At 44.8% G+C, this 11,669-nt stretch overlaps 7 protein-coding genes across 7 annotated transcripts; 5 read left to right on the forward strand and 2 right to left on the reverse strand.

The window, feature by feature from the left end:
* Positions 1-77: 77 nt before the first annotated feature.
* On the reverse strand, positions 78-2,071 carry V1508DRAFT_415933 (WD40-repeat-containing domain protein). The gene is made up of 2 exons (XM_066940144.1): positions 1,552-2,071; positions 78-1,485 (listed from the first exon to the last, which is right to left on the reverse strand). Exons 1-2 carry the CDS (start codon positions 1,823-1,825, stop codon positions 215-217), a joined length of 1,545 nt encoding a protein of 514 aa, XP_066796292.1. The 5' UTR covers positions 1,826-2,071; the 3' UTR covers positions 78-214.
* V1508DRAFT_415937 (uncharacterized protein) lies at positions 2,059-3,335 on the forward strand. The gene is made up of 4 exons (XM_066940145.1): positions 2,059-2,310; positions 2,381-2,581; positions 2,656-2,739; positions 2,841-3,335. The coding sequence occupies exons 2-4, from the start codon at positions 2,450-2,452 to the stop codon at positions 2,916-2,918; spliced, it is 294 nt and encodes a 97-aa protein (XP_066796293.1). The 5' UTR covers positions 2,059-2,310; positions 2,381-2,449; the 3' UTR covers positions 2,919-3,335.
* Positions 3,336-3,529: 194 nt separating this feature from the next.
* V1508DRAFT_353523 (P-loop containing nucleoside triphosphate hydrolase protein) lies at positions 3,530-5,441 on the forward strand (the record flags this gene model as incomplete). The annotated part of the gene is made up of 3 exons (XM_066936882.1): positions 3,530-4,427; positions 4,474-4,592; positions 4,641-5,441. The coding sequence occupies 3 exons, from the start codon at positions 3,530-3,532 to the stop codon at positions 5,439-5,441; spliced, it is 1,818 nt and encodes a 605-aa protein (XP_066796294.1).
* A 203-nt stretch (positions 5,442-5,644) lies between these two features.
* Positions 5,645-7,195, forward strand: V1508DRAFT_92053 (DHHC palmitoyltransferase-domain-containing protein). The gene is made up of 7 exons (XM_066943107.1): positions 5,645-6,000; positions 6,067-6,175; positions 6,228-6,435; positions 6,484-6,541; positions 6,598-6,835; positions 6,898-6,993; positions 7,046-7,195. The coding sequence occupies exons 1-6, from the start codon at positions 5,783-5,785 to the stop codon at positions 6,934-6,936; spliced, it is 870 nt and encodes a 289-aa protein (XP_066796295.1). The 5' UTR covers positions 5,645-5,782; the 3' UTR covers positions 6,937-6,993; positions 7,046-7,195.
* Positions 7,196-7,401: 206 nt separating this feature from the next.
* On the forward strand, positions 7,402-8,509 carry V1508DRAFT_403885 (HIT-like domain-containing protein; the record flags this gene model as incomplete). The annotated part of the gene is made up of 4 exons (XM_066938587.1): positions 7,402-7,527; positions 7,579-7,656; positions 7,719-8,061; positions 8,130-8,509. 4 exons carry the CDS (start codon positions 7,402-7,404, stop codon positions 8,507-8,509), a joined length of 927 nt encoding a protein of 308 aa, XP_066796296.1.
* A 47-nt stretch (positions 8,510-8,556) lies between these two features.
* Positions 8,557-9,758, reverse strand: V1508DRAFT_438968 (HAD-like domain-containing protein). Its single transcript, XM_066942194.1, has 4 exons — positions 9,365-9,758; positions 9,054-9,311; positions 8,874-8,996; positions 8,557-8,820 (listed from the first exon to the last, which is right to left on the reverse strand). Exons 1-4 carry the CDS (start codon positions 9,713-9,715, stop codon positions 8,632-8,634), a joined length of 921 nt encoding a protein of 306 aa, XP_066796297.1. The 5' UTR covers positions 9,716-9,758; the 3' UTR covers positions 8,557-8,631.
* On the forward strand, positions 9,747-11,645 carry V1508DRAFT_415949 (quinon protein alcohol dehydrogenase-like superfamily). Its single transcript, XM_066940146.1, has 4 exons — positions 9,747-10,263; positions 10,329-10,610; positions 10,663-11,026; positions 11,081-11,645. Exons 1-4 carry the CDS (start codon positions 9,943-9,945, stop codon positions 11,437-11,439), a joined length of 1,326 nt encoding a protein of 441 aa, XP_066796298.1. The 5' UTR covers positions 9,747-9,942; the 3' UTR covers positions 11,440-11,645.
* Positions 11,646-11,669: the final 24 nt, after the last annotated feature.

The following is an 11,669-nucleotide window of genomic DNA, read 5'->3' on the forward strand; positions in this document are numbered from 1 at the left end:
GGCACAACTAATTATTTCGCTAATTAGTCACTTCTGTGTTTGCAATTAATGATTTATATGCGCTCCACAAGCACTAATAACGAAGATGCATACTTTTATTACTCCATAACATATGTATGACATTTCACAAGAATTCAAGGACATAAAAACCAAAAGTAGCGAAAATAATGAACATTTTCTACGTTTAAAACCTTATCGAGAATTATTTTCCCTTTTATACGCTTATGCTCTTCCATACACTGATACCCTCACCACCGGTGCTCATGAGCATCCCCGGTATTTGACGATGCCAGTGCACTTCTTTCACATCTTTCTGCCAATGAACGAACAACAACTGCGGTGGGATATCGTCAAGCTCTCCCGACGCGTCATCACGTTTCTGGGCAGCAATTTCCTCGTCGTCAGCTTCGACGGAGAGATCCCACAACATGACGGTGTTGTCTTCGGAGGCGACAGCGACAATGGACTCCTCCGTTGGGTGGAACTCAATTGATGTAATGGCAGACCTGTTAAAGCCGAATGACGCCGCAGGGAGAGGTGGCTCATCATTCCCGTTGGCCTTAAACGTCCGCAGATCCCAGATACTCCACGAACCATCGTCATGCCCACTAGCAAGCAAGTATGACACGTTCTTACTCCATGACATGACATTAACATCGCTAGTTGATGCTCTGACCGACAACGCTGGCTTGTGTTTCTTGCTTCGGATATCCCAGACTCTTATAAATCCATCGCTACCACCGCTAGCGAAAACAGATTTTTCCGATTGACTCCACTGCAGCTCCTCCACGCTTGCTCCGCTGTCGTGACCAATAAATGGGACCTTGTCCGTCGTCCAAGAGCTAGTACCTCTTGTCGTCAGATGAATTCTACCCGTGACGTCACCAGTAAGTAGCTGTCCGGTAGTAACATGAGGGGACCAGTCCAGCGCATAGCCTTCAACTCCTCCATGCGCTCGAATAGTGTGCACCGGTCTGTTCATCGCCTTTGTAATCGTAGTTCCGGGAGTGTCGAAAGCCGTGAAATGTGGTGTAATATCCCAAATATAAACATCGCCGGACTCGGACATAGAGGCAGTGAGATATTCATTCGTCTTAGCCGCGTGTGGGGATATCCGAATTCTGTTGGTGGTATCAGTCGTAGGCAGCGACCGTGACTCCAAGATAGGCTCAGAATCGTGTTCGTCATTATCAGATTCTGGTTCTGAGTCATCGTCAATTTCCAGTGTCTTACTGAGGTCGCTGAGTTTGATAACAGTAATTTCGTTGTCTTTCTTTCGTTTGGACTGTGTACCAGTAACGAAGTATGTTGACTTCGGATATCCGCGACGTTCGTTACCAAGATTGTCAGGAAGAATGTCAAATGAAAGACAGGGCCAATTGAGATTTATCCTATGAAGCATCTCATATACTGTTGGATCGGGTTCCAATACCTCGTCTGCACCTAATGGACCAGATCGATTTGGAAGATATAGTCGTGGCGTCTCTGTATGGAATATGTCATTAGTATATATGCCATCAACTAAAACTACACATGCGCGCAGTCACATACCTTTCTTGGGCTTATTCTTCTTTTCTGAGTTCTCATAACCCTCAGTAGCCTCTTCTTCCTGGTCTGCATCGTCATTGTTTAACTCAATAATTTCGTCCTCTTCCTCGTCGATCTCGTCCTCGCTCTCAAAGTCATCTCCATATGGATCTTCAAATTCTCCCATGTCCTCGTCTTGATGTTCTGCGACTTGCACCGATGTTGGGTGCTGTCCATTTTTGAGAGGCTCATCAGCAGACGCAAGCGTCTCGCCTTCGTCTGCTTGTCGTTTCGGCATTGTTATTTGTCCGCTAGTGGGCAAGCTCTAAATCCCAATGCTTGCTCTATTATCGTATATTCGCCCCAATATAGCTATGATTCGTTACGGCGCTACAGCTCGTGCATGTAATCAGAGCCCAATACCTGACTGAAAATGTCAAAATGGAGCGCAGTCAGATGTCCCGATTGGATAAATTCACTAACAAAATTTTGGCATCTAATAATTTTTAGGGTATAAAGGTGATGATTAGACTCAACTCCCAACGGGCTGCGCTGAAAAAAAAAAATGAAAGTCGGGTAAGCATAGAGAGCATACATAACTTCGCCACTAATAAATTAGTACAAACCGTCTTTGGGAAGAGAAAAATAACCCTAAGGTCGTAAGAGGGGTGTAACTTTCATTGCACACTGGTACATTATATATTATATGTACGCAATTATCCTTGACATCAGCTAATCTGGATCCAAGCGAGTGTGCTAGTGCCACTGATATCATACTAAGAGGTGACTGAGTTTGATGACTTTACTCCGATGTTGGTGTCAAGTGGGAAACTAACAAATACTATTCTTTCAGATCAAACGTGTTGTGTCCTACAGTATTATATAAGGATATAAATTCAGCTAAGAAGCATCTACATCGAAGATGGCCGATACAGGAGCAGACCAGCTCGACGACACGATTGTCTCGGAACCTCTGGATCTGGTACGGCTGTCATTGAACGAGCGAGTGTTCGTTAAGCTAAAAGGAGACCGGGAGATACGAGGCAGATTACATGTATGTTATGAGTCATTATTTCTATACTGCCAAGAAGAGTGCAGAGATACATTAATTAACGTGCATGATCTTAGGCATATGACTCGCACTGTAATTTGGTTCTATCGGATGCAGAAGAAACTGTCTACATAATGGACGATGAAGAAGTAGATTTAAAGGTACGAGAATTGCAACTCTGTCACTTTTCTTCTAGGACGTGATTCGCGACTTTCTCGTATTACGTCTAATGGGGGTACAGCCTTCCTAACGCACATTGCAGACCATTAAGAAACAAAGTGAAATGCTTTTTGTCCGAGGCGATGCAGTGGTTCTTATAAGTCCGCCGACGCAGTCATAGGGGTGATTGACTTGGATGAGTCAGACGTTGACTAACCTAAGAGAATGCAGCGCGACAGATGAAGGGTTTGCGAGGAATGGTATCTCAGTGTTCTTACGATTGATAATGCCCTTATTAGAATATGATATCAAATCAATAGGTCGCAAGTGACAATGATAAGTTCTCGGAGGTTGCATTGGTCATCATACGATTAATGTGCTGCATAATCTTGTGTATTATATTTGGGTCTTGCATAGTTCCAGAGAATTTTCTAAGCAGATTCAGACTTGAGCACTATAATGATAGCATAGGTTTTCTATATTGCCGTCAAACCTACATCTGCCGAAATCGGTTGTGAGTCTTCAAACAAACTCATTTCGGAAGTTAATCTGGGTTGCATATTCGCCGTTGCCAGTACTCCCAATATACTATTTAACATGAGCCTTTCCTCCCAATTCTAATATAGCCCGCCAGGATCAAATATATTTCATACCAACTTCGGTTTGCGTTATAGGCCACCATTAATCACGGAATGCTGTCTTTAAGGGTAGTTTATACTCCTTATCATTACAGCATTCTATTATATCTATCATTACCCTCGACATAGTTATTATAAATAATTGCAGTACTCCATGACGTCGCTAAATGAGTTCGCCGCATATGTTCACTCGCAGTCATCAGCAGCAGCCAACGGCAAGAAATCAAATGCTAATTCTAACGGCAAGAGGCCTAAACCATCTTCCACCAAGTCAGCATCTGTGGATAATGCATCGGCGCATTCGATTCAGTCCGAACTTGATGTTCTCGCGACCTTGACGCTGAACGACGCGCCGACGTCCTCGGAATCAAGAATCGCGTACAAGGAATGCATGCTAAATCTCGCAGAACACAAAGCTAAACTAGTGTCATTAATACGCCAAGTAGTAGAAGATGGACGAGGAGAAGGCATTTTGTCTCTAACCCATGACCCTTTGGACCCAAATGTGAAAATCGAGTTAACGCCGCAGGAGTACGATCTGGCATTGGAGAACATAAAGACTGTGTGCATCCTCGCTGAATTAGACTGCGCTGTGACGGAGCTCTATTCTACGGAACAGCAAGGCGATAAAAGTGAGAAAAAGCATGGTTTTGAAGTGACAAAAGTAGGCCGAGTTTTAATACGAGAGCGGGCAGTATCGGTGTCACAGCTTCTGGAGATTAGGGTGGCCGTGGTCGGCAACGTTGATGCTGGTAAATCGACATTACTGGGTGTGCTGACGAAAGGGGGTCTTGATGATGGGCGAGGTAAGGCTCGTGTTAATCTGTTCAGACATAAGCATGAGATTGAAACAGGGCGTACGTCCAGTGTGGGCATGGAGATAATGGGCTTTGATGAGACTGGGCGTACGGTAGGCGCCAGTGGCGGTACTTACAAGGCATCTTGGAAGGAGATAGTTGCTGGTAGCAGGAAGGTGCTTACCTTCATTGATCTCGCTGGACATGAGAAGTATCTGAAGACCACCGTTTTTGGTCTTATGGGCGGATCTCCAGGTAAGTTTGTCTATATGCTTTATGAACTTGACTAATTCACTTGTAGATTTTGTAATGCTGATAGTTGGTGCAAATGCAGGAATGATTGGTATGGCTAAGGAGCATCTTGGTGTTGCTTTGGCATTGAACGTTCCGGTATTTATTTGCGTGACTAAGGTTGACATGGTATGCAACACTATGCTTCTTGAATTGGTATCTATTAACCACAATCAGTGCCCTCCGAATATTCTGCAATCGACGGTCAACCAAATCAGCAAAATTCTTCGATCGCCTGGATGCCGTAAAATGCCAGTATTTATTAATTCGAATCGGGATGTCGCAGAGGCTGCTACAAATTTTGTTTCACAGCGAATATGCCCTGTCTTTCAAATTTCCAGTGTTACTGGACAAGGTCTCGATTACGTTCGAATGTTTCTGAATCTTCTCCCCTTCCACGGCCAGTTTGACGAGACGGCACCGTTCGAATTCGAAATAAACGATACATTCTCCGTCCCGTTTGTTGGTACAGTTGTTTCTGGTGTGGTGCTGAGTGGTACTGTGCATGCGGGGGACAGTGTATATATCGGACCGGACTCGCTCGGCCAGTTCACTAGCACCGCCATCAGGTCCATTGAGAGGAAACGCCAGAGCGTTGATACCGCACACGCAGGTCAATCAGTGAGTTTTGCCATGAAGAAGATTCGACGACGCGATGTCCGAAAAGGTATGGCAGTGCTTGCACAGGGCGCCGAGCCTCCGCGCTCTGTGCGAGAATTTGTCGCCGAAGTTTTAATTTTGCAGCATGCCACCACTATCAAGACCCGATATCAGGCTATGCTACATGTAGGTGCCGTTGCACAGACATGTACAATTGTGGAGCTGGATAGGCCGTACATCAGGACAGGCGATCGCGCGACTGTCAAGTTTCGATTCATGCTTCGGCCTGAGTACATCAAGCCAGGGCAGAAAGTTTTATTTAGAGAAGGGCGTACGCGTGGCTTGGGCGTAGTTAAGGATGTCAGCTACGGAACTTAGGGTAAGGTACGACATGTGGTATTTGGGATTAGGAGTTTTATTATTGAGGTATTGTGATTTATATAGAGCCACCCCTCTTGGATTGTCACTAGTGCAAAAGGAATTTTGATATTATATAAAAAGCTTGAAGCGAACTCTCAGGCCTCAGAGCCCTAACCCGGTATTCTCGGGGTAATATTGTCCAAAGTTCGTTTTCCCAGCAGCCGCACGCACGCTTCCTGCTGGCGCGTTTGGGGTCGTTCTGAAACCTGTTGTTCCTCTCGCTAGCTGTAACAACTATACGCGTTCTAACTAGTGCTGACCACTTACAGCAAGGCTTCAGCCAGATTTTATCTGTTAGAATGCCTCGTTTAACAGAGGAGCGCGAGTCAGGACTGCCTGGTCCGGTTCAGTACCCAGAGATTGACTCATCCAAAGACCATTTACGAAACTACCAAATGTTTCCGGGGCACGCGACATTTTACGTGAAGGGACACTTCCAAAGTGCCGGCAAGAGACCTTACTTAGTCTTCGTTTTTGCTGCCATTGCCGTGCCTGCCGGGCTATTTTTCGGATTTACGTAGGTGGCCTAATTCCGCCTCATTTCACTTGAACCAAGCAGTGCAGCTAATGTTAGGCATATTAGGGCGCCCTGGATATGGAATAATGTCTCTCAATCTCTCCCGATCGTATTCTCCTACATTCTACTTCTATGTGTTATGTCGTTAGTTCGATCCGCTGGATCTGACCCTGGAGTGAGTCCAGTAGCTCAATAGAAAATGTGCATATTTATCCAACGCATTATAGATCCTACCTCGCAATATTCACATTGAAACATCAGACGCAGAGAAAAGGGATCAGGGGCCATTAAATATTGCACCCTTATCTGTAACTGTCAACTGCCGGCAGTATGACGAAGATCATCCACTCTACCTGCCAATCAATTATTGCACAGTGTGTAGAATATGGAGGCCAGCACGAGCCATTCACTGTAGAGATTGTGACAGTTGCATAGGTACCGTTGTGCTTGCTTGTTTCCTCTTAACAATGCTAATTGGATTAGATTTCATGGATCACCACTGCGTATGGCTGAACAATTGCATTGGAGCGCGTAACTATAGGTAAGCCTAAACTATTGGACGTGAAATGCAGAGTTTGTATACTAGCAGCTACATAGGTACTTCTTTTGTTTTATACTGTCCCTTTGCTTGCTTGCATATTTCATGGCTACTCTTTGCTTCTTGCACGTCTTCGCGTGGAGGGATCGAAAGTCATCCACAACGATTGCCGCAGTAAGGTTTGCACCAGTCAGCTTTGCGTTGGCAATCTATGCTGTAATAGGATCAATATACCCTACAGCCTTGGGACTGTATCACATATTCTTGATATCAAGGGGCGAGAATACGAGGGAATTCGTATGTATTAAATCAGTGAACGCGAGCGTCTCATAGACTAATTAGATGTGGTAGCTTCGCAGTCGCCGTGTCAACAAATTGGAAAGAAGGAGACCGTATGATACACGCAACATACAGCGTAATATTCTATATGTCGTCTGCGCGCCGAGAAGGATAAGGTAAGTCGAAACTGGAGTCTTCGAGTTGACTATTATTCTGATGTGGTTGAAGTTATATTAGGCCATGGGCAATAGCCGAAGAGGGAGATCGTCGATTAGAAAAACAATCATCGCAATAGTAAAACATTGACAATTTGAGATCTTGTCGTAGTTTGATTAATGTCCTAGCCTCTGCAACGGTGCAGATGACTTAAACTAAACTTGTCCTCCCATACACAGCGCTTCAGTCACTGGGGCATGTCGAAATCACAACACATCGGAAAAGCTGTGGTTGAGGAGAACCTTATTACTGGATTCCTGAATCAACCCGTATCGAATTACACTGTATGCTGCTCACCCGAGCCTTAACCAAAACAATTAGCTACTAAATCAATATCACGCACTAATTGCTTTCGGTCATCTATCAAAATGTTGCCGCCGCTGTCAGACACGTTTCCAGATCTGATACGATCCAAGTTCAGCTCTGCTGTCGACGCCGGATCATTGACGTTCACCCCGACCACAGAAAAAGATGTTCCAGCTGGAGATCTTATAGTGCGTTACTTTTGTCATTTGTAACATGCGTTGATGCTAATTGACTTTTAGTTCCGAGTTCGAGTAGCTCCAAGTCTAGCGCAGAAGCCGGTACCTACGAGAGAGCATGATGAAGCTCCCAAGGCGAAGGTAAGGGCGGTCCATACATTTGAAACTAACCTCAAGTATGGATCGATGCTTATCTGTCGTAGTTCAACCCATTCTTAAATCCGGAGCCGGATCTGTTCTTATGCGACCTCGGCGACCGCTACTCTCTTATTCTGAACAAATTCAGCATCGTTCCGTACCACTTCCTGTGTATTACTAAAAAATTTGAGCCACAGCGCGCACCACTATCCGAAGAAGACTTAAGCGCCACATGGGAATGTTTGCAAGCGAATGTCAAAAGCGGTTCGCGACTGCTTGCATTTTACAACTGCGGAGAGTTATCAGGCGCAAGCCAGGAGCACAAGCACATTCAGTTTATTCCGGTCCCAAATGACTTGAAACTGTTACCGGATATTGCATTGTCATATGGAATTCCTGTTAGTAAAGGTATAATTGACGTGCATGAGTGATCTTTCAAATTATTTGTGCCAGGACTAACATGGAATCTGCTTTAGATGCTATAGGCCAATTTCCAACCAGCCATCCGGGGGTCGCATTTGCCCACTTTGTCCTCCCGGTCCCTAAAAATCCTAGTACAGACGATTTAGTTATGCGATTTTCCTCTTTACTCGCTCGCACGCTTACAACCCTACGAGAGCAAGGTCAACGTACCATATCTTTCAACTTCGCGATGACCAAGGACTGGATGTTCCTAGCACCACGGGGTCAGGAATCGTATGGAGGAGTGTCGGTCAACGCTACTGGAATGGTTGGACTCCTACTAGCAAAGTCCGAGGAGCAGCTGGATTTCATTAAGAATACTGGGCCACTAGAAGTTACGGCGAGAGTCGGCCTTCCGAGAATTACAGAAGATGAACAGCAGCATGACTATTAGTGCAGTATATTATCTATGCCACTGTGTTGATGCAAGCATACTGATTCGGGTGACTTCAGTAGGTAATAGATTTGAATTTAATGTTGTCCGCATTTCAAGCTCTCAATAGCGACTATATTACTCTAGTTTTCTAGTAGAGCATTCTGCTCATCCAATGAGTATCCTAGTATATATAACACGTCTTGCAGAGAACCAGCATTGAGGCGAGCGGGTGCCTTCTCTTGAACAATAGGCTTAGCATTGAAAGCGATGCCATATCCTGCAGTATCCATCATCTTTAAATCATTGGCGCCGTCACCGACCGCCATAGACTTTCACTATGTTAGCGGAAGATCCGAGATTAGATCCACCAACGTCAACTTACCTCGCCTAATTCGATATTTCCCATCTCAGCAATGTGCCTCAACAAATGCGCTTTCCGCTCGGCATTCACTATGTCGCCCAAGACCTTACCGGTCAGCGCTGTTCCATCCTCAGAGACTTCGAGCTTTATCCGTATTAGCAGAATATTCATAACTCCGCCCCAAACATACAGATACCCTACCTGGTTGGCGAAAGCGTAGTCAAGCCCCAATTTACTCTTGATCCAGTTTGCCAATGGAATGAAGCCGCCGCTAAGAACAGCTAGCTGATATCCCTCTTTTTTTAGGACCTTGCACAGTTCATGTGCTCCTGGAGTAAGACAGATTTGCGATTTCAGCGATTCGAAGACTGTAGAGGGAACCCCTTCTAATAATGAGGCTCGTCGTCGTAGTGACTCGTTGAAGTCAATGAGGCCGTTCATGGCAAGAGACGTTATCGACTGACTAGTGTTAGCTCCATGACCTTTGCAATAAAATCTCTTAATGCGCATACAGAAACCTGGTCTTCTACGTCAGCGTAGGCCGCAATCATGTCAATGACTTCCTGTTGGATCAAGGTCGAGTCCATGTCAAACACAACAAGTCTTTTGCCTCGTCTATACCGATCGTTCGGCTGCAGTGCAATATCAATAGCCTTTTCGTTGCATACAGTATTGACTTCCGTTCTCAGAGACTCAAGTCCCAGACTTTCCGGAAGGTCGAAAACGAAGTCCTCTGCTCTGTCGGATAGCTTCTTGTTGTCCGAAACAGAGAGTTGCAATTTCGCGAGAAGATCCCGCCAGGCCTGCCGCTGCTCTTCTAAAATAGGAGCTTTTGAAATTAGTGTGGCGACGTAACTGACCATGATATGAGTACTATCTCAACTGAGTTGTTGTGGAACAGAGATTATAAATATATAAGTTAATGTTTAAGCCATCGAGGGCGCACGTTTTATTTTCCACGCGCCCCTCGGTGCCGAGCCGCACGGATATTTTCAATTCGCAGTCGGTGAATTTTAAGAAAATCTGTTGAAAAGCTGCTAGTACGTACAAAGCCTGCCATACCTCGACTCTAAGGGGATACATAGATAAAATGAGCGACGAATATCTTCTTTATGGCACTGTGTCTTCTGGATCCAAGGTCGACGGTCTGCTTACGGTATGCAAGCTCAATACGTCGACACCAATCCGAACTTTCAAGCAAAACGGATCATTCTGTAACCGAATTGCCGTTTTAGATTCATGCATATTATCCGCACAGTCAGATCGACCTATAGTCCACTCATATTCTATTACGAAGGATGCGCCAATGCAGAAGCTGGTCTTACAGGAGAAATTAACATGCATTGTGGCGTCACATTCTAAAAAGTTTTTGGCAGCTGGAACACATACCGGCAAGTTAATATTATGGGAGGTAAGTCTCCTTTTTCTGATTGAATACGTAGAGGACATTGATCTTCAATTCTAATACATATATAGCTGGGTTCTGGGGCGTGCTTGATTTACAAGGATATCCATTACGGCTCGATAAGCTGCTTAGTGTTTAGCCAAGATGATTCAGTATTATTCAGCGCTGGTACCGATGCTCGAATATACTCATGGCGAACTATTGAATTGTGCAATGCGCAATTGAACTACAATGATGTGCAACCGTTAGCCTCTGCGAATCAGCATAGTCTTGAAGTGACAGGTTTATATTGCGGTTATGGCGGGATATTAGATTCACGGCTTTATAGTATATCAATTGATGGATCTTGCCAAGTAAGCTATCCTTTCGTACAGATGCAAACGTAATGCTAAGCAACACAAACAGGTGTGGAATGCGTCTGATCTTCGATTACACACAACATTCGTTTTCAAGGAAGCATTGCTAAGTATTGCCGTAGACCCAGCAGAGCGCGCGATTTATGCCGGCTGTGACTACGGCGTCATATATCACGTTGATCTGTATCGACAGCCCCATGATGGTGCTGGATTGGAATACACTGGAGGCCTGCAACGAATTGTCGAAGTTTCCACTGAATCAGCCGCGAAATTCGCACAGCATACCGACAAGATCCTATCATTGGACTTATCATTTGACGGCACCCTGTTAGTTTCAGGGTCACGGGATGGAACAGTAATTGTTTGGGATATATCAACGCATCAAGTGCTTAGAAGCATAAAGCCAGGGAGAGGTAAGGATGATCATGTAGGTTCTATTACTATGCCTTCGCTCATCATGCATTTAGGTCCTGTCTATGTTGTTAAGGTACTCCAAAAGCTTCCATCAGAACATTACACAAGGCAAGAATCTCTAAAACTCTCATATGATGCATCATATGCTTCCAATAACGACGTCTGGCTTTCTATACCGGAATCAAATGAGTCCAACGTCACCTTTTCTATCAGTGACGTTACGCATGTTGGCTCCGAGGCTATTGCTATCGTTGATACCGGAGAAGACATACCTGCTATCAACCAAGGATCTTGTGACGCTGAGGATCTTCAAGCAAAGGTTGAGAGACTGAGTGCTGCGTATAACGCACTGTGGGAGACGTATACCACCACAATTGGTCTGAGGGAGAATGGAGATCATGAAGAGTTGTGAATGCGCCTAAGTAAAAGGCTGGTCATGTACGATATGGTGTATATGTAAGTAGATTAGTTCCCAATGTATTGTAGAATATGGGACCCGGCCCCGAATAATATTACCCTGTCATCTAGTATTGACATCTTCATCTTGATTGTCAAAAGGCAGATGGTAGAGATATTCGAGCAATACAATTAAGGACAATTGAATAGACGACAGCACAGATAAGTCAAGTAAATAATGATTTG

The sequence above is a fragment of the Lipomyces doorenjongii genome (assembly GCF_038497915.1).
Source record: "Lipomyces doorenjongii strain NRRL Y-27504 unplaced genomic scaffold V1508scaffold_19, whole genome shotgun sequence".
Taxonomy (NCBI): domain Eukaryota; kingdom Fungi; phylum Ascomycota; class Lipomycetes; order Lipomycetales; family Lipomycetaceae; genus Lipomyces; species Lipomyces doorenjongii.